The sequence below is a fragment of the Tympanuchus pallidicinctus genome, unplaced genomic scaffold (genome assembly GCF_026119805.1).
Source record: "Tympanuchus pallidicinctus isolate F22 unplaced genomic scaffold, pur_lepc_1.0 scaffold1, whole genome shotgun sequence".
In the NCBI taxonomy this organism is placed as follows: Eukaryota; Metazoa; Chordata; class Aves; order Galliformes; family Phasianidae; genus Tympanuchus; species Tympanuchus pallidicinctus.
Window position 1 is genome coordinate 6,298,250 of NW_026294618.1, and position 21,385 is coordinate 6,319,634.

The window sequence follows — 21,385 nt, forward strand, 5'->3', positions numbered from 1 at the left end:
GGAGACATTTCTTCTCATAAAGAGCAGTGCTGCAGAGGCACAGCTGCCCAGGGAGGTGGTGGGGTCACCAAACCTGGAGGTGTTCCAGAACTGTGGGGATGTGGCACTGAGGGACACAGTGGGCAGTGGGCACGGTGGGGTGGGCTGGGGTTGGACTCGGTGGTCTTAGAGGTCTTTCTTCTAATCTGAGTGCTTCTGTGATTCTATGAAATTAGGAAACTATTGGAGGAATGAAGAATATTAAAAGGACAGAATGCTAAGAAAAATGACTCCCGAAGTGGAGGTCATGGCACATAATTGGTTGGATATGCATTTTCAGGGCAATGTTGTAGCCCCAGGGACTAACATGAGTGCAAGGAGATAACGTCAGCCTTGGTGGTGGAGAGGTCCTGGTCAGCAAACTGATGAGAGCACCCACAAACAGACAGATACTGCAGGACCAAGAAGATGGAAAGGTTGAAAAGGTCAGTGAAAAGAATTCAAGGTCTTGGAAGAGATACTAGAAGATGCACAAGCTTGAGTTCAAAGAGCTTGAGTCCAGCAGCTCAAGTGATGTGCTTAATCAATTTAATACATTGATATTGGAATGATTTGATAGTTTTAGAAACGTGTATCCTGGGAAAAGGAAGTATCATCCAGGGAGCTTTAACAGGCAGGCTTATACATAGACTGACCAGGAGATGAAGCTAGACAAATTTAGAATGAAAATAAAAACCAGTTTTTTAATAGTAAGTGTGAGTAGTGGTTAGAGTAGATTAGCAAATTTGAAAGTGGTGGAATATTGGAACTTTATAACTAAGAGGAGAGTATTTTTTTATCAAATAGGAATGCCAGTCTGGTTTTGTTCTGTGCTTGACAGAAGCTCTCTTACTGCAGTATTTCCTTCCACCCTTATGATCTATGGAAAACACATACAGCACTTTCTATGTCGGAAGTTCACAGAATGTACTGAAGAAGCACCAGGGATGTGCTCCATAAGGCAGCGTGGCTGCACTAATTCTGATACAAGCCTTGGTCTTCTTGGCCGCCTGGGTACAGTGCTGGCTCACGTTCAGCTGACCATCTACTGACCAGCACCCCCAGGTCCTTCTCCTCCATGCATTCGTGTTGGTGCTATTGACTGATAGTGCTAAACACAGCTTGTAAGATCTTTGTGAAGGTGTTACAGTAAGAAAACCAGTTTGTGGGTTACGAACGTCTCCAGTCCCATCAGATGTACCTGGCCAGGAATTTTATCTTGTTTGACAATTCAAAAACTTTGTTTACTGTTCCCTTCTTTTCCCCGTGGACGTTTCCCCAGGCATCAATGAGTTGGGTATCTGCCATTGCTTCAACTTAAAGCCCTGGAGGGAGCAATGATCTCCCAAAGATCAAATCCCCCTATCTACTGCTACTGTAAAGCTTGAAAAATGAACAGAAGCCAAGCTGACCGGGACCTTTCCACCACCCAGGTCTCCTTGCATTCATGTTAGCCTCTGGGGTTACAACATTGCCCTAAAAATGCCTACAAACCTGTCTTTTTCTTGACCCAGATTCCTATTGCTTTTGCAGTATGAACAGGGGGTGGCTAAAACCTGCTCGGATAAGTTAATGAGTCTGCTTTTGGTAAGAATCTTTATCTTGCAGTTGCCAAAAAGCTCTGAGGATCAGAGAGGGAAGAAAAGCTCCTCTCTCCTGCCAAGAGGAGGAGGTTGGTGTGCAGCATGGCACTGAAACACCTGCTTATCAGGGTGTCATTTTACACTTCTGTAAAATATTACAGAGTGCTTTGCTGCTGAAACTGCCTTGCTTTGGGTAGGGGTAGCAGCAGATCTGATACAGCACTGTTGTGCTCCTTCATCCTCCAGCTTCCTCATCAGAATGCTGAATTTCAGTGACAGTTGCAAACAAATGACTTCCTTTTGTGTAGGGAAGCTTCCAGGAAAACCCTCATGTAAGGACTGCAAAAAAGCTCCAAGACAATTCAGATCTTTCCTCCTAGAAGTGAGACTTGCTGATCCAAATCAGTTTCTTAAATAGATTAAATAAAATTCCCATCAACACAAAGCAAAGGAACCAGAGATATGCTTTGGTTGCTGGTATTTATTGCAAACATACATCAAAGATGACTTCATAGAAGTTAAGATCAGAAAATATTAAACCAGCCTCTCTGACCACCTGGTGCTCATTGATCATTAAATGTCACCACATTCCTTCCTTTCCAAGCCCAGTAATTTGTGTTCGGGAAAGGTTATCTAACAGAAAGTCACACCTTCTTGGCTTTAAGAGGTTACAAAGGTGCCAGTTCTTGAGTAATTGTTTGAGGGAGTGCTTATCATCCCTGCTTAATATTTGTGTCTTATTTCAGATTTTTCACTTAAGCTGTGTTTCATTTCCAGCACTTGCTCTTTTTCCCCTTCTCTGCTGATCCAAGCACTGATACATCTCCACGTCTGTGCTGTAGGCTCAGGTTAGCTCTGCTGCCCGCAGATTGCCTTACATGCCTGCTACAATCCCTGCTCCTTTTTGTAGCCACTGCCTTCTGAAACACAGCTCTGTTCTCTGTGTCTGTGACATCAGAGATGTCATAGTTCCAATCCCTTGCCGTGGGCTGATTGCCATCATTAGATCAGGTGGCCCATGGCCCATCCAACTCTGACATCAGAGATGTCATAGAGATGTCACTTGGTGTTTGGTCTATTAAAATAGCTTGTTTTAACAACCTTAGCTTGTTGATCAGGATTACTGTTTGTGATCACCATGTCAGCATTATTTACTACGTTACGAATCTTCTTTATCCACAATGTTTATCAAGACTAAATTTGTGTATACTTTGTAATGAAAAGTCTCCAGTCTTCTATGCTAGCTGTAAAAATCCACTTTGCTTTCAAAAATTGTGAACTGACAGGTGTTTTTGGTGTCTGAAGAACCTTAGTCCATTCAAAAAGACTTTGTTGATACTTAGCTCATGTTTTCATGGAGCCATAGAATGGCTTACGTTGGAAAAGACCTCTAAAATCATCCTGAAAAGGCTGGCAAGAATGCCAGAAGGCCGTTGTGGATCACCAAGATGCTCCTGGACTCACTTAAGCTCAAAAAGAAAGTCTATAGGGAGTGGAAGCAGGATCAGGTTACCTGAAGGACTACAAGGAAGTTGTCCAAGCAGCCAGGAATCAGATCAGGAAAGCTAAAACCCTGACAGAATTAAATCTAGCCAAGGACATAAAGGGGAGCAAGGAAGTTCTGCACCAATGCGCGAAGGAACTTTTTACAGTGAGGTGACGGAGCACTGGAACAGGCTGCCCAGGGAGGTGGTGGAGTCTCCTTCTCTGGAGATGTTCAAGACCTGCCTGGATGCCGACCTGTGCGACCTGCTGTAGGGAACCTGCTTTGGCAGAGGGTTGGACTCGATGAGCTCTGGAGGTCCCTTCCAACCCCTACAATTCTGTGATTAATTCTACAGATCTATCAGTGATAAGAAGGTCAGGGAGGATGTAAGCCCTCTCCAGAAGGAAACTGGAGACTTGGTCACAAAGGATACAGAGAAGGCTGAGGTGCTCAAAGACTTCTTTGCATCAGTCTTCACTGGCAAGGGCTCTAGCCACACTGCCCAAGTTGCAGAAAGCAATGGGAAGAACTTGGAGAAGGCAGATCTGCCCGCTGTAAGTAAAGATCAGTGATTCTTCCTGAAGGGCCTTCTAAGGCACGTAGAAGATAAAGATGAGGTGGTTGGTGGAACATGGCTTCGCTAAGGGCAAGTCATGCCTGACAAACTTGGTAGCCTTTTATGATGGAGTTACAGGGGATAGAGGATGAGCAAATGATGTCATCTACCTGGACTTGTGCAAAGCATTTGACACTGGATAAAAGTGGATCTGATGGATAGACTGCTTGCTGGATAAGGAATTGGCTGGATGGTTTCATTCAGAGAGCTGCCAATGGCTCAGTGTCCAAGTGGAGACCAGTGACAAGAGGCGTTCCTGGGGGGTCGGGCTTGGAAGCACTGCTGTGTCACGTCTGTGCAGGCGGCACGGGCAGTGGGGCCGAGGGCGCCCTCAGCCAGTCTGCAGGTGAGACCAAGCGGAGCGGTGCGGCTGCCAGAGGGAAGGGATGCCGTCCAGAGGGACCTGGGCGGGCTGGAGAGATGCGGGCTGGGCGGAGAACGGCTCGAGAGCAGCCCTGAGGAGGATTTGGGGCCGGCGGTTGACGCAAGACTCGACACGAGCTGGCGGCGCGTGCTCGCAGCCCGGAAGGCCGACCGTATCCTGGGTGGCATCAATAGAAGCGTGACCAGCAGGGTGACGAAGGTGATTCCGCCCCTCTGCTCTGCTCTCCTCAGACCTCACCTGCAGTGCTGCGTCCGGTTCTGCAGCCCCCAACACGAGAAGGACGTGGAGCCGTTGGAGCAGGGGCAGAGGAGGAACACGAAGGTGGTCGGAGGGCCGGAGCGCCTCCCCTCCGGGAACAGGCTGAGAGAGCTGGGGCTGCGCGATGGGGAGAAGAGAAGGCTCTGAGGAGACCTTATGGCAGCCTTCCAGTCCCTGAAGGGCCTACGGGAAAGCTGGGGAGGGACTTGTGGTAAGGGCAGGTAGCGACAGGACGAGGGAAAATGGCTTTAATCTGGAAGAGGGCAGATTCACACTGGATATCAGGAAGAAATTCTTCACTGTGAGGGTGGTGAGACACTGAACAGGCTGCCCTGCGAGGCTGCAGATGCCTGCATGGAAGCATGGAGGGCCAGGATGGATGGAGCTGCGATCAACCTGGTCTAGAGGGAGGTGTCCCTGCCTACAGCAGGAGTTGGAACTACATGAGCTTAAAGGTCCCTTCCAACACAAACCATTCTGTGATTCTATGAATCTGTGACTAGAAAAAGGGAAACTTCACACCCATTTTTAAGAAAGGGAGAAAGGAGAACCCATGGTATTACGCATTGGTGACCCTCACCTTTGCACTGGATCATGGACCATATCCTCCTGGAAAGCATGTTAAGACACATGAGGGATGAGCAGAGATAGCCAGCACAACATCACCAAGGGCAGATCGTGCCTGACCCACCTGGTGGCCTTCTGTGATGGAGTGATGACATCAGTGGACAAAGGGAAGGGCAACTGCTGTCATCTGCCCTGAGTGAGATCTTGGACGTGGTCACATCCTTATCTCTGTGTAGAAGAGGTGTGGATTTGAGAGCTGGATGGATTATTGGTGGATAAGGAATCGCTTGGGAGGTTGCAGCCAGAGGGTTGTGGTCAGCAGCTGTGTGTCCAGGTGGAGGCACTGATGAGCGGTGTCCCCCAGGGGTCCGGCTGGAGCTCTTCATCATCTTTATCAATGCACAGGTTGTGGATGTTCAACCTTTTGGCTTGCCTGAGCCACACTGAGTGAAGAGGAATTGTCTCGGGCTGCTCCAAAAGTAATGCCTCCTATTTAATTTCCGCGGAAACTACAACAGCTACAAAGAGCACGACATCCCTCTTCGGTAGAGCACCTTCCCAACGACAAAACGCTATTTTTCAATGCGGTCTTCTCGCTGTAAAAGAAGAGCAAATCCGAGACCTCCTCATCAGCCTGACCGTGTACCGCTCTGTGGTTGCCGCGGTAACCGCCGCCGTGCGGCGCATCCGGGCCGGAGCTCCGGGGCCGCGCGTTCGAGTCCCGACCCCGGCGGCAGCGCTGGGACCGGGGGGGAGCGGAGGTGGTTCGCGGGGCGGGGCTGGGAGCAGCGCCGGGTGACAGCTGGCATAGCCGGACCCGTTCTAAAATGTGGCACATTGACAAGAATGCCTAAAACGTGGCGTCGGAGCGGCAAACGGCACAATTGAGAGCGATGCTTTGTGGCGGTGAGTAGTTTGCATATTCCTAATTAGCGGCAATGAATGGATGCAGTGATGAGCCCGGGGTCGTTAATGTATAGGTTACATTATTCGTGTCTATCGTGCATTTTGTGTGTCTGTATTGTGTTGTATGTGCATATATTGCACTGTTGATGTATATATCGCATTGTCTACACAATGGGCACACAGCGTGTCCTGAGGGCAACACTGCTATTCTGGGGGGATTATACATCTTTAACTTGAATTGTTGCTGTGTTATAGGGAGTTCTGTTGTGTTTTGTGCTTTGCTTTGCCACAAGACGGCTTTTGGCTGGATTGCTGCTCGGTGCACAGTGCAAAATTAGTTAAAGAGGCATAAAAGCTGCGTATGATGATGTAGGAAACTTAGCTTAACACATATTCCTCATCACAAACAAAATAAAACCCCAGCGCTTTGAATAACATCAGAACAGCACTTGGCCGTTTTCTGTTGAAAATAACAAAGAGAACAAAGCAGCCATCAATGTCATCTGTACAGGACATTTTTTGGTTGTTGTTTGGAAAGTCATTAATTTGCACTGGGATGGAGCAGTGAGACCCGATGCCATCCTCCGGTTTCGTTCTCTTCCTATAGGAAAAGCCTTGGCTCAGCACACCCGCGGGTGCCTGTGCCCTTGGTGCTCTCATTGCAGGAGTGTTGGCAGCTATTTTTAAACAATTCCTCTTTTTTCACGGTGCGGTGAGGAGCTGCTGACAGTCATCTCACAGCCTTCCCCACAATCCCGAGTGCAAAGGCAGTGCTCAGTGCCTACCTGAGAGCTGTCATTCTGTTGTTTTAATTACAGCATAATAATTAGGAAGATTATTTCCGTATTTCTGAATGCCTTAGGGAACCGGTAAAGGGTTGCAGAGAACTTTGATCCTTTGCCATTTGGGGTAACCACAGGTGTGCTTCCATCCCCAAGTTTGGTTCAGTTGTGCAGAGAGCTGCTTTGCCCCATAAATGCAGGTTTCCTCTGTCTGTTTTCCTCTGTTACCTGTGCAGAAAACAAATGGAACAAGTAGATCCCCGTTCTTTGCTGTAAGCAAGGTGCACTTTGCTACTAAGCCCTTTCTTTTCTTTTACAATGGAAATAACAAATAACTTTCTGCTGGGGGCTTTTGCTCGATTCATTGGGGATCTCAAATTGTAGAATAGAGTCACAGAATCATAAAGTTTGGAAAAGACCTCTGAGATCCCCAAGCCCAACCCAGCCCACCGTGCCCACTGCCCACTGTGTCCCTCAGAGCCACATCCCCACGGCTCTGGAACACCTCCAGGTTTGGTGACCCCACCACCTCCCTGGGCAGCTGTGCAGCACTGCTCTTTATGAGAAATTTGTTCCTGGTATCCAATCTGAAGATAAGAATAAATAAGGTCAGAAGGTAAGTCAGAACTGGAGCCTGTGCCTGCACTCCTGCCTCCCAGGTGACATAAAAAATAAAGGGACCAGCTCTTTAGCTGGGTCTGTTGTGATAGGACAAGGAGAAATGGTTTCAAACTAAAAGAGGAAAGATTTACATTGGATATAAGGAAAAAGTTTTTTCATGATAAAGGGAGAGTAAGATGCAATGGCCTTAAATAGTGCCAGGGAAGTTTAGGTTGGATTGGGAGAAAACTCTCCTCCAAAAGAGCAGTGCTGCAGTGGCACAGCTGCCCAGGGAGGTGGTGGGGTCACCAAGCCTGGAGGTGTTCCAGAGATGTGGGGATGTGGCACTGAGGGACGTGGGCAGTGGGCATGGTGGGCTGGGTTGGGGTTGGATCTGGGGATCCCAAATGGGATCCCAAAGGACCTTGAAGGTCCTTTCCAACCTTCATAATTCTATTATTCTGTGCCAGTGGCACAGGTTGCCTAGAGAGGTGGTGGATGTCCCTGCAGACAGCCAAGGTCAGGCTGGACGAGGCTTTGAGCGCCTGATGGAGCTGTAGGTGTCTCTGTTCATTGCAGGCAGTGGGATTAGATGACCTTGAAGGATCCTTTCCAACTCAAACAATTCTGTGATGTAGGAAAGCTGTAGGAAACAAGAGCAAACTCCTTTTGAATGGATTGGCACCGTGGCTGTTGGTTGTGGCAGATCCTGTGTGCTCATCTTATTCATCACAACTGCGTGCCTTCAGCTTTGCTGCCGCACTTGTGTTCCACAGCCCCAGTGCAATTCCAGCTGCATTTGATCTTTAATGCAGTCTTTTCCTCCCTTTATCTTGATGCAGCCGTTGCCCTCACTTTGTCCTTTTCACTTGAAATTGAAGAAATCTAATCTGAAGGACTTCCAGAAGAGGAACAGAACTTTAACAGTTCAACTCTTTTTAACGTTTTCTCACTGTGGGATTGTTTTAAATATCCTGGTTCTCAGAGCAGCTCTTTCAAACTTTTTCTTATGGGTGATAGATTTGTCTTCGAGCGTTGTAAGAAATCACGTATATGAATATACAACAACCAAAAGTTTCCAAAACTTATCCTGCTGTGAAGTTTTACCCCTCACATTTTGGGGCAAAAGAGCCAAAAACAAACGCACAGATGCTACTGCAATTATTTGCTAATTCAGAGTTTGTGACTTCCCAATGAGTCATCACAGTCCTCTAACCAGAACCACAAATACAACCGAGATTGGGAGATTTCTCTGAATTATTTCCTGTGCAAAGTAGAAAATACAAGAAATGGTGCATTTTGTACAAAGCACTGATGTTTCCAGCAGGAAGAACTTGCCGCAGTCGTGAGATTGGTTTGTGTGCTTTATTGCCCTCATTACTTAAAATTTGCAAGGGTACTTCCAAGCAGGATTTGTTCATTTTGCTGTCTGTCCCTTGGATTTTGATATATCTGTGCTTGAGCACTGCTGCTTGGTTTTATTACAGATAAATCAAATTTATGCATAGGTTGCTGTCAAATCACCACAAATTTGTCTTCAAGTAGGAGGTTTGGAGATATTCTGTTGAAAACATGTTTTCCAGCTTTTAGTTGTTCTTGTTTTTCTTCCTTGCTTTCTGTTGTGAGGTTTCACTTGTCGTTACCAGCTGCATCTTTAAATAGGTTTTCCCTTTCTTCACTGGCCTGCCTTCAGTGCTTGCTATTGAGTTGGTCGTATCGATCTTATATTCTACTTGGCCAAGCACGTAGGCAGAGTCAGAAGGCAGCAAGAGATCATTATTTGGATTTGAATAATAAATAACAGGCCTTTTGTATGGTCTTTGCAGCATATAATACATGGTTCAAAAGAAGTCATTCTTTCATTTCTTCCTTCTTACTGAGTAATTAGAGGATAAAACTTTACGTACCAAATAATACTAAAAGAATTGTCCTCTTAGATAGAAGAACAAATTTGCTCAGTAATGGGAATGCTGGAGAGAAAATTTCTCCCATCAGATGCTCAGATGTGAGATGCGACCCACTAATGTCCTGGCTGACAGACTGTGAAACAAGCACAGGCCTGGCACAATTAATTTCCAGAATTTTCTCAGGTATTTGTTGCATTCTTCAGGCGCAGAGAGGTTTAGTAAGACAGTGTCTAAGGAAGGAATCTGGAACCACTCTCAGAGATTCATACAGAATCATAGAATTGAAGGGACCAGCACTGGGTGCTCCAGAATTGGCCTCCCCAGGACAGAGGAGGGGGAGGATCCCTCTCTCACCTCGCTGGCCACGCTCTACACAATGCACCCCAGGGTCCCATTGGCCTGCTTGGCCATAAGGACACACTGCTGGCTCATGGCCAACCTTTGGTCAACTTTTGTTCATCCCCTGGTCAGCCTCTGATCAGCCATTGGTCAAGCAGAGCACCCAGGTCCTTCTCTGTAGAGCTTTTTTCCAGCAGGTTAACCTGTACAGATGGGTGCAGTTATTCCTCCCCAAGATGCAGGACTCAACACTTGCCCTCGTTGGACTTCATGATGTTCTTTGTCCATCTCTCTAGCCTGTCGAGGTCTCTGAATGGCAACGCAGTTCTCTGGTGTATCTGCCACTCCACACAATTTGGTATCGTCAGCAAACTTGCTTCCTCAAACAGGTTTGTGATGAAAAGCCATAGAGCTGTTAGATCAAAGAATTAAATGAAGATAAAGGAATGAGCTCTACATCAGACAGTGCTGCATATACAGTTAGTTTCCATGTGCTTGGGGCCATGTTTTGCATCTTTGGCAACTTGCAATTTTATTTTAATTGCTGGAGAATTTGCAGTAGGACAGGGAAGGATATCGATTGCATTGCTCATGACATCTGTACAGAATGCTGTGTCTATAGTAAAATTGCTTGATCCTCTCTCACTGACAAAGGATGCTCCTTTTGTGTTCCCCCCCCTCCGCTCTTCCATTCAGTTTGCTGAGATCTGGTGATGGTTTCTGGAGCGAGCAGAGTGATCTGTTTGCTGTCCCTCCTGTCCCATTGCAGTGCCTGGCATGGTGCCTGCTGGGGAGGCATCCAGCTCTCCTGCAGCCCGCTGTCCTTGCTGCATTGAATACAACCAGCTTTGCAGCAGAAGTTCCATACAGATGGAAGATTTGCAGGCAAATGTCAGTTTGTGTTCCTGTCTTCTTTCCTACTGCTTGGTTGAGTTTTCAGTCAACTAAGAACACTAGCCAACAATCTTACTTTGTACACTAGTCTGGAAGAATATGTCCTCCTTTGGCTTTTGAATTATCATCAATTATCAGTGATCTTAGAGATCGTTTCCAACCTCATTGATTCTATGAGAGGGCATGGTGGGAAAGGGTTGATGCAGAATTGGATATTAGGAAACTTTTCTTCTCTGGAAGAGCAGTGCTGCAGTGGCACAGCTGCCCAGGGAGGTGGTGGGGTCACCAAGCCTGGAGGTGTTCCAGAACCGTGGGGATGTGGCTCTGAGGGACACAGTGGGCACGGTGGGGTGGGTTGGGGTTGGACTTGGGGATCTTGGAGGTCTTTTCCAACCTGAATGGTTCTATGGTTCTGTTGAAATGTAGCCTGGCCCCTTGTTAGCATGGTAAACTGGACAATTAGAGCGTGATGTGCAGGTGGCCAACATGTGCAAGTGAAGCAAAAGCTGCAGCAGTGGGAAAGAAGAAATCTGTAGTGGGGGCACAACCTTGCTTGTGTCACTTCAACCATCACAGCAGTGGTGTTTATGGGGAGCTGGGGTTGTGCCTGCTGTAGGTAACCTCAGCCATGTCTGTTCTTTGGAGAAATTCTCTTTGGTCTTCCCTGAGAAACAAAGCTGAGTGGGTGCATTATTGTGCTGTTATCATAATGTAGTGACACAGTTCTTCCAAGAATGAGATATGAGGAAAGCAAGTCACGCTGGTTTTGCTTTGAATCCTTCCTGATAGATTGTAATAGAAAGAGATTAGTTTGCACAGAGCTATTCGTGGAAATGTCCCAGAGGACTTCTGATGGCTGTTAAGCAAAGAAATGCTATTTCTTTGCTTCTGTGGATACCTCATGCAATAGAAAGTAGGAATATCATTAAATCAAATTGCATTTTATACTCAATGTCTTTCTTATCTGGAAAAGAAAAAAAAGTGTGAAGTAGCATAGGAAGAATTAAGAAAACAGAGTTAACACTTGTTTGTTGTAATGAGTTATGATGATGTCCTTTCCTAGCCTGCCGTATGAGAAATAATAAAGTTCCCAGCAAAAGGAATCTGTCATGTTCTACTGCTTTTTCCAGCTGACGCCTTAAAGAGGGAAGTGGAAGGACTCACATGCCAGCTGGGATGGTTTTATTTTTACAGCTATGTACAACTGTACATCGGGAATTGGAGTTGGTCCTTGTGGGTGCCTTCCAACTCAGGATGCTCAGTTCTTATTTATTACGTACGGTGGTGTTTTGTTTTAATTAGTAAACCGAGCTGGGTTTCCATATGGATTCGGGCATTATTCCTTTGTTACAAGCTCTCTGTTTAACCTCGTGCAAATTTCTCTTGGATCACGAACTTGACCACAGCGTCTGCTGGCTGTGCTCCTCGAAATGCTTTATGTTAACCTTTGCCTACATAAATATATGTAGGTAGGTAGCCACAAAACTGTTGATTTTTAAGTCCCTTTAAATTTCTGTCAGCATGCCTGTAAAATGGGATAATAATAGGTGGAGGTCAACCACTCTCTGTGGTGTAAAGTGAGTTAATATCAGTGTGTTTTTACATTTTTGTGCATCTAATATGTACCTGTGGTTTGTGCCTGCCTGGCTGGGTTGGCTGTGTTTTCCTTGTAATTCTCTGTAATTCTCTCTCCATAAAGAAGTACAGCCTGGCTGCAAGGGGGGCCCTGAGCAGTACCAGAAGGGCTCACAGTACCCCTACAAATTGTAGTAGTGTAGGACTGCCCAGGTTATAGAACAAAACTCAACTATAAGGTTAGCAAAGGTATTCAAGGCTCCATTTCTGTTGTTTGTGTGTACGTAAGTACAATAAATGCAATCTGAAGGAAACAGCAAAAAGAAAAAAGTCACAGCTCTCATGCAGTAATCCCTATTCATTCCATCCCTATTAAAAGAGTGGCCCGAGCCCAGGCATCACTAATTGATAGTTAAACAACTGTTGGATTTAGGACAAGTGGTAATAGCTCTGTGTTGCTCCAGGGGAGGCTCAGCCTGGATGTTAGGGAAGACTTTTCTCATAAAGAGCAGTGCTGCAGGGGCACAGCTGCCCAGGAGGTGGTGGGGTCACCAAAGCTGGAGGTGTTCCAGATCCGTGGGGATGTGGCACTGAGGGAGGTGGGCAGTGGGCATGGTGGGCTGGGGTTGGACTTGGGATCTGAGAGGTCTTTTCCAACCTGAGTGATTCCATGATTTCTCCATCTAGCTTAGATTTAAGTCACTAGAAATAAAACCCAACCAGGAGGTGTGCGCAGTCATTGTTAGAATGAAGGTTTATTGCACCAAGTCAGTGCCTCACCTCTGTAGGCATTTTGGATATTTCCCCTAGCTTGAATGTCCTCCTACATCTCTTTGAAGAATTGGACAGTGCCAAAGATCAGTGATGTAATCACAAATGTTTCACCTTCATTTTCAAGCAGTGCAGAAATCCCAAAAACTAATTAGAGAAGAGCAGACCAAGGTCTTTAAGTACCTTTGTGCAAAGCAAACCCTGCTGCTCTTTGCCTGAACAGTGTCGCTGAAAACGCTGATGCCCTTTTTCTTGCTATTGGTTTTGTTTTCTAATTTATTTCTTTTAATCACTAACTGGAACAAATTGCTCTTTCTATTGCAGTCCCCCTCGACCTCTGACTAACATGAATGACGCCATGGTGACCCACATGTCCTCTGGAGCACCAACACCAACAAAGAGGTAGGTGTACCCTGCAGCATTTATCGTTGGCTTCTCCGAGAGGTGAAAAACACAGAGCATGGATTTTGTACCACTGGAGCTCTTCTAATGTGTTTTCAATAACACTTCTACTTCAAAGTGTGTGTACAGCATCCATTAAAGAAGGAATTGTTTGCAACGCTGCTTTTTTTTTTCCCTCTAAGGAGTGATTTTCTTGTATTGAAATAGATGCCATTACATGAGCGTGACTGAAGAAATATCCAAACATTGCTAAAGAAATTTTTGTTGTTGTTATTAAATAGAGCATTACTTTCAAAGCTGTTCTGAGAAGGACTGGTCTTGTATCATAGGCTGCACTGCTCACAAAGTAGAGTAATTCTGCTTGAGACATTTCACATAATAAGTTTACTTTATTACCTTTGTTAACACATATTCTCTGCACTGACCCAAGTTCTTTTGAGTTGTCCTTATCTACTGAAAGCATTTAGGTAGAGCTGAAGTTGGGTTATACTTATTTTTATGTATGTAAATTGTTGCATGAATGCTCACTTGTAAACATGCAAGAACGTTGAATCATGGATTTGCCTTTTCTTTCTTGTCAAGTTAGGGGAAAATAGCAAGGTGTTCTGCTGAAGACTTCACTGGCCCAAAGCTGTAAATGAATAAATGTTCCCTTCAGGGAATGAGAAACAAAACTGGAAAAAATATTCTCACATTTCAGTGACAAAATGGCACAGAAGAGGCAAGCCAAACCCCTCACTTTCAGCAGCAGTCTCCCAAGAAGGCTTAAGCACAGATCCACATAATTTCCTTCCAGTTTCCAAGACAAATGAAGTGAGTTGTATGTGCAGTTTTGAAGTGGCTGTGTTAAAATTCCAAAACTGTCTTGAGTCCCTCAGTTGGGTGACTACAAACTCCATACAGTGTGTGGTACGTTCTGTGACTTGAAATTTGCTTTTTGCTGAATTAGAAGTGAAGAGACTGAGTCTGAATATTAATGTAGGCTGTCTTTCAACAACACAACCCGTGACACTGTATCACTTATTGGGTTACAAGCAACCTCCTGGTCAAGGCCTTCAGTGTTCGCATTTAGGCTCTGTTTGGGCTTCACGTCTTCCCTGTACATGGCTGTTTTCTGTGCTGGTCTGTGGGCACAGCAGATGCCGTTTCTTCTCACGGAAGCCTGCAGTCCCGTTAATGATTTGTTCCTGTGCAACCCTGGAGATGTTCAAGAACTGTGGAGATGTGGCAATTGGGGGCATGGGTCAGTGAGCGTGGTGGGGATGGGCTGGCAGTTTGACTTGGTGATCTTGGAGGCCTTTTCCAACCTTTTTGGTTCTGTGGGTCTCTGACATGATAGAATCATCGGCTCTGACACGCTTCAGCTTTGGACATTTTTGTTGTTATAAAGGAGCAAGATCTCTGTTGCTGCCTGCTGTCCAAGGTCAGGTAGACCAAGATAATTCAAAAATTAAAACTGTGAGAATCAGAGCGGTTTGAACGCAGACAGCATGTCATCTGCCTCTACACACCCTGCCATCGCCAACCACAGGACTTGCCTAAAGTGTTCCTCATGAGGATTGGTTATTTGCTGACTTGGGCCTTGAATGTATGTAGCACAGTGAGTGAGGCACCAAGGTAGATGTTAATAAAAACACGGCCAGTAGGTAATAGCTACTGGGACAGGTCCTTGGCACAGTTCTGGCTGTTATTACAACAGACTGGTTGATTGAACACAGTTGGCATTTTGAAAAACACACAAGTAACTGTAGCTGACTTCCCATTGAAAGGTATGGAGCTTTGGATAATGGATAAAAATCCCTCTGTGATTCAATGGTTGCACTGAGACCTTCCAAGATGATGACCTCTATAGCACATACCCTTTACATATCCCATGCCCAGGAAAGGCTAAGAAAAGAAATGGGAACAAACACCAAAGAAACTCCCAGATTCCATGGAATGATGGTTACTGTCATCCTTTGTCCACAGCTTGCTCTTTCTGAGAGGCAAGACATTTGCTGAAGCGCAGAAGGGCATTATGCCAGTCCAGAGGCAGTGGTGAGAAAACCATCAGTCATCTTATTTTCAAGCATCATCTTCTGTCAGGCATTGTGAGAGCTCACAGGCAGCAAATATTTGGTAGCTGCCATCTTCTGTGATTGCCACAGCTATTTTAATACCTTCCTTTCTACCATCTCACCCTTCTTCAAGGATTCTCACTTTCAGAATTATGGGTTACTTCATCTAGCAGGTTCTGCAGGAGTCCATGGGAAGAGACTTCTTCTCCTAGTACTTATTTATTCCAAAGAATGAGTGGGGGTATTTATCTTTTCCTAAACCTGGGGGAAAAGGCCATAGCAATGTTTGCCTCCATCATTTCAGCTTTTCAGGCCCGCAGCACACTGCTCCATAACCACTCCACAACCCCTGGGGATCTACGTGAGACTTGCAGTGGGACCAAAACCCATCTCACACCAGGTATTGACATTCATCCTCTGATGTGCCTTTGTTCTTTGCAGAATTGTGGTGGTTGTGTACACCTGTCTGAGTCTAATCAGGGTTGGGTTGGTTGTCATCACATCACATAATGAGGAAAAAAGGTCTTCACCAGAGCTTCTCTGGTTGTTCAGATGAGGATCTACAAGGAATGATCAGTGGAAGCCAATTCAGACTGTATCTGAATTGTATCCAAACCATTTCCATCTCTGCAAGGCTTCTGCATAACCTCGGCATGCAGCCAGTTAAACTAGAAGGCTGCAGATCTGGGGGCCTCAGCGTCACAGCTGAAACACTTGGCTCTTGCCTCAGCTTGAAAAAGACTCCATGCTCATCTCAGCATATGCCCACCCATATATGGTATAATCCTTCTGAGTATTTGGGAGTTCCAGTGCACTGGGTGAACCATAGAGCACATTGGAGCATCCATTCCTTTATCATCTGCTTGAAGCGCGTCTCTGTGTTATCTTTGTATTCTCCTTTTCTTTCAACCTGGAACGTGTGCAGGTGTTTGCAGTTAGTAACAGAGTGATTGAAGGCAGGATGAATGTTTTTTTCCCTTTGGAAATTTCTTCTATTTCTGTTCTGTAGTTCACATATGTCTGATTCCAGTGTGGGCATGGTGGTGATGAGTTGGCGGTTGGACTTGATGATCTTGGAGGTCTTTTCCAACCTTCGTGATTCTGTGAATGTTTTCCCTAGGATTTATTACAGTTCCTGTTGTTTAGATTAATCCCTGATGTGAGACTACATCACCGACTGAATTCAGGGTCTCGTTTCTCCAGCTGCAGACACTGTCACATCTTGGCAGCATGAAGTGAGCACATCGGGGCACTGAGACTGCTTGGTGCAAGCTGAGTGCCATTCTGAGCTGAATTTTAATGTGCTCAGTGGAAGTACATGCTGATAAATGTATGTATATAGTTTTAAAAACCTTTTTCCTGTGCTTCCTACTAATATTCTTAATACGAGTTTAGTCGTGATTGTGATTAGTACTAAATTATTAGTGAAAAACTGCGTCATTAGAGTTTTAATCCACTTGTGGCAGATGTCACCATGGCAGAATGGAAACAGAAATGTCCTTTTGTTATTTCGTGGAAACAATCTCAGTGTGACAGCTGCTTTGTTGGGAAGAAGGCTGAGCTGAAAGAGCAGGATTTTAATGCCTGAGCTTGCTTTTTTATGAACTACAAAATTGAAAAGCAAACAAACCAAAGCAGCCCTCCTCAAACGCTGCTCTCACCCAGCGCGCATCTCAGGGAGCCTTTATCTCTTCCACCCTCCTCATCCTCTGTTTTCAATGGGAAAGCATGCAGAGGGGCAGCAAACTCTGCGGATCCCAGGATTTCTGCATCTGTACTTTGCAAAGAGCTTTCTGTAGTGGGTGACATACTGCAGACAGAATGAGGTCAGAGAAAGTTTGTCCTAATAAGAGGGAAGTTCTGGGAGCGGAATAGTAGTGATGGTCACTTGCAGCTTTGGATCACTTTCACATTTAGGTATGTAGTATTTAATATTACCATTTGGCTGTTTTTCATCTCTCAGAATGTAAATTTCCAAATTCACATCAGTGGTTTAACGGCATCTTTACATTTGATAGCAATGGGGGAGGGAAACATTCGCAAAGGGAAAATTTGAATGCAAGTTTGCCTGTATTTGTGACCTGTGATACAACAAAAGTCAGTGTTTCTCTGATCCGTATGAGCAGTTCTAAATGTATGAAAGGATTACGCCTCCTCTGTAAGATGAGGCCAAGCCTGCAAAATATGTTACCTTTTTTTGCTGATTTATTTTGTATCATTTTAGGAATAGGTAATTTCTGCTGTGGTCCGTGTGCACTGTCCTTCCATCAGCCATTCCCTTCCCAGAGGCCACCAGCCCTCAGCCCGTTTAACGATGTGCATTGGATGTTCTGCAGTCTCTTCTCCTAGGATCACTGATCACCTGCTCCTTGTGGTCCCTCACTCTCTTCCTGCCTTTATTTTGTTTGTCCTTGTTTATCTTGGCCGTCTCCGGTGCCACTGATTATCGTGTCCTTCAGTGCGTGCATGACTGGGCACTTCCCAGCTTTTTGGTCAGACCTCCAGAAACCTTCCTCTGCTGTCAGTTCTGCGTTGATGTATTTTGTATCTGTGTCATTGGCACTGTCCCTTGTTGTTTGTGTTTTTTAGTTCTGTAACCCAGAGTGATGTTTATTTGCTTGGCTAGCTTAATTTATCTTCTGACAACTTCCAGTGTGCCTTTTTTCTCCTTTGTTGCCACGCCACATTTATCTCTCCAACATTTCCTTCTAGCTGTCCAGTCACCAATTCCACCTGAAAGTGACTGACCACTGTTCTTGTCCGTTCTGCCATTTTTCTTTGACACAGGTGTAGTACATTCATTTTCCTATATTGTGCTTCTTAGACGTGTGTGAAATCTAGAGATCCTAGAGCCTCTTTAGCCATAATTCCATCCTCAGGAAGTTCACCGTCTGCAGGCACTGCTGGGGCTGGGGTAGTGCTGGGGCAGGAGCTGGTGGCCTGGAGCTCGTCATGGTTCCTGGCTTGACCTTGACCCTGTCTGACAGCCACTAACAGTCTCTGGGTGTGTTTTGCAAACTAGCATGGGCCAGAAGTCATTCACATCTTCTCCAGTAGGCACTGTGCATATGGCCACACTGTTTCAGAGTTCAGCATTGTGGGCAGATTGTGGTAGGTAGGGGTAGGCATGCACCATGCTTCATAATGCAACCCATGACACCTTCTGTCTACCTATGTAATACCAAAATAGGTTCTCTTCCTAGAAAAGGAGTAAAAATATCTTTGTTGAGACCAGGGAGGTGCTAGCTCACTTGAAACCTTGCCCAATGAAGGTTTGACATTACCTCACGACACAATGCAAGAAAGAAAGGATGAGGACAAGAGGATCTGTCTAGGATGAGAGGTCATGGCCTCACATTGCACTGGGAGGTTCAGGTAGATATTAGGAAAAAATTCTTCTCAAACCCCAATTCTTCTCCCCAAAGAGTGATTTGGCATTTGTACAGGTTGCCCAGGGTGGAGGTGGTATCACCACCCTGGAGGTGTTCAGGAATGATGGAGTCGTGGCACTGAGGAATGTGGTCAGTAGGCATGGTGGGTTGGAGTTGGAGTTGGTCTTGGTTATCACAGAGGTCTTTTCCAACCTGAATGATTCTGTGAATCTAAGAGCTGTCATAATGAATTGGTCCAACAATTTCAAGCAAGAAGTCCTGCCTTTCTAACTTACACTGACACCTGGGTGCCTAGATGTATTTATTTTTGACCCGTGGTTTAAAATCCTTTGGGTGCAGCTGGGTGACTGTGGGACCTGGGTTATGAGGAAGATGCATTAGTTGAGTGTGGGGAGTTTGATGGGAAGGAAGTAATGGTCCAAAGGCAACAGCAAGGAAATAACTGGAAGATATATTCACTACACATAAGTGAGTATAATATAAAATTCAAGATCAAGAGGAAAGTGCATGAATAAAATACAAAAGAAATCCTGGTGGTGCACCCAAGCTATGAAGGCTGTTTCTAACTGTTGGCACACAAGTAGGGCAGAACTCAGGACCTGGAAGCACTGCTGTGTGGGAACAGGCAGTGAAACCTGCAGGAAGACAGCTGTTCTTAATCCTCGTGCTGCTTTATGGTGCCTGCTAACCTACTTATGCTGTGAAACCTTTAGTCTTCATTTACACTGCTTCTCACCTCAGTACTTTCTTCTTTTCTCCTTTCTCAAGTAGCACTTTTCAGCTTATCGTGTATGCTGCTGCTGAAGACGTATATCTCAGTCAGTTCTTCCCCCCTGCAGCCCACGGTGGGTTTTCCAATAATGTTACAGCAGTCTGAGTGCTGCCACACAGCAGTGCCATGCTGAAAGAAAGGGAACAGGGAGCACCCAGCAGGCAGAGCAGATCCTGAACACTGCACTCCAGCAAAGGATTCACATTTCTTCTCCATCACCTTTCTCATCGCATTGAAATCCGTCATTTCTCCTCACTTCTTCTTTTCCTCCATTTTGACCACACTTCATTTTTAGGCACAATGACCCTGGGTCCCTCTGGTCACCCCTTGGTTCAGAGCGGGCTGCTCAGCACCACACCTGAGGCAGTGGGGGATCCCAAGGAGACCCCACACCTCTCTGGGTCCTTATCCACGTCATACTGATGCTTTCATTTTTCTTCCAGTCCATGGTTTTTGCACATCCATACTTGGGCCCATTAAGATTTTGATTTTTTTTTAATGTAACTTAGCAGCAGCATCCATATTCAAACAGCTTTTGTCACCGCTGCCTTTCTGAAACCCCTTTGCTGGCAGTTTATTCATCCCTTCCTTAATTTGCTTTAAATTCAAGTGTTACCAGATAATGCTTTTATTTTTCCCCCTCTATTCTCTGCCTTAACGATGAGCATCCAGCATGCTGCTGGTGTTGGGCTGTGTTCTGTTTCCCTATGTATTAATGTTGTGTGATTTGCACCTTGGGTGTACGTTGTTTCTCCTGCCTACAAGAGCTGATGATAGTCCGAAGAAATTAAAAGGTTGTTTGCAGTTTTCAGGCAGTGTGGTGTTTCCCCCCCAACTTTAAGACAGATGACATCACTGTCTGAACAGTGTGCTGTAGGTCAGTTGGAAATATGGCTTTGATTCCGAAATTGCTGTGCTAAATTTCATTTCTCTATTATGCAGAGAGTGGTGGTAATTATCCTTTTTGACCTTAGCATCTATTTAAATCAATCATGGGGGAAAGTAAGGTGACAGAAAGCAAGAGATCCCTCTAGATCATGTCCTGGCAGCCCTTTCTCAAAGCTCCTTCAATACAGAGCAGCCAGAGCAGCAGTGAGCAATTTTGTAAAGATTTTCAAATGTGTGAACCATCGTATTAGAAATTTACAGGGATTTCTTCATGCAAATATCAGGATTTCTAATAGATCATCTATTTAACTTGGATTTCCTCGTAGATTTTCAGAGCAGAAATGAATTTAAGACGTCATTTAAATACTGCAGTAATTTATGGAGTCCCTTACGAAGCTGCAGAACAGCACTCCAGTCATCAAGCACTACACTTGTTCCCCAGAAGGAGCTCAGCTCACTCTATTTGTAGCCCAGTTAGCTCTATTTCTTGCTGCCTTTGACTGCTGTTCTGCACAGTGTCAGCCATTGTTGTGTCTGGTGGCTGTCGTTAAAGGAAAAGCTTGAGAAAACAGACGGCAAGATTACATCCTAATGCTACTTTGAAGAATTCAGTCACAGCATGTGGTTAATTTAGGGACAAACCAGTGGCATTTTATCCTTGATGCCATCTTCTGAAAGCCAGCAAACTAGGCTGCCCAGGGAGGTGGTGGGATCGCCGTCCCTGGAAGGAGCTGTGGAGATGTGGCACTGAGGGACGTGGTCAGTGGGCATGGTGGGGATGAATTGGGGCTGGGGATCGTAGAAGTCTGTTCCAACCTTATTGATTCTATGCTTAGAGCATAACTTTGTTTCTACTACTGGATTTATATTAATTTTTTTACAAAAATAGAGCAAGAGGAGCCCTCGGTGGTGTCTGACTGCTGTCTGAACTCAGGTCCGGTTAATGATGGATTTGGTCCTGGGAGATACCAAAAAGTTGTCATGAAAGAGGTAGATACGGTAGATACCTCCATCTGGTAGGTGTGAATCAAAGGGTAGGACCAACAGAAAGTTAATTCTTAAAGGAGCTTTCTGAAAAATTGACACCAGGCCTTAAAGGAGCTCTCGGTAAGGCTGCTGTGCTGACACGAGCTAATCCAGTTCCACTTTTTTAATGATTAAAGTGTGAAAGAAGGGGAGTGGTGGCC

At 45.4% G+C, this 21,385-nt stretch overlaps 2 protein-coding genes across 14 annotated transcripts in view; one reads left to right on the forward strand and one right to left on the reverse strand.

The window, feature by feature from the left end:
• Positions 1-21,385, reverse strand: part of OST4 (oligosaccharyltransferase complex subunit 4, non-catalytic) — a 223,238-nt gene that overhangs the window by 58,907 nt on the left and 142,946 nt on the right. The window lies entirely within an intron of this gene.
• DTNB (dystrobrevin beta) overlaps positions 1-21,385 on the forward strand; it is a 188,207-nt gene that overhangs the window by 53,546 nt on the left and 113,276 nt on the right. For 12 of the 13 annotated variants that reach the window (XR_008208815.1, XR_008208844.1, XR_008208843.1 and 9 more), the window contains exon 11: positions 13,012-13,089. Coding sequence is in view for 9 of the 13 variants with exons in the window: in XM_052692238.1 (XP_052548198.1) it covers positions 13,012-13,089 (78 nt within the window). In the remaining 4 variants the exon portion in view is untranslated. Of the gene's footprint in view, positions 1-13,011; positions 13,090-15,057; positions 15,127-21,385 lie in introns of all 13 variants that reach the window. The other variant, XM_052692300.1, reaches the window with a different exon arrangement.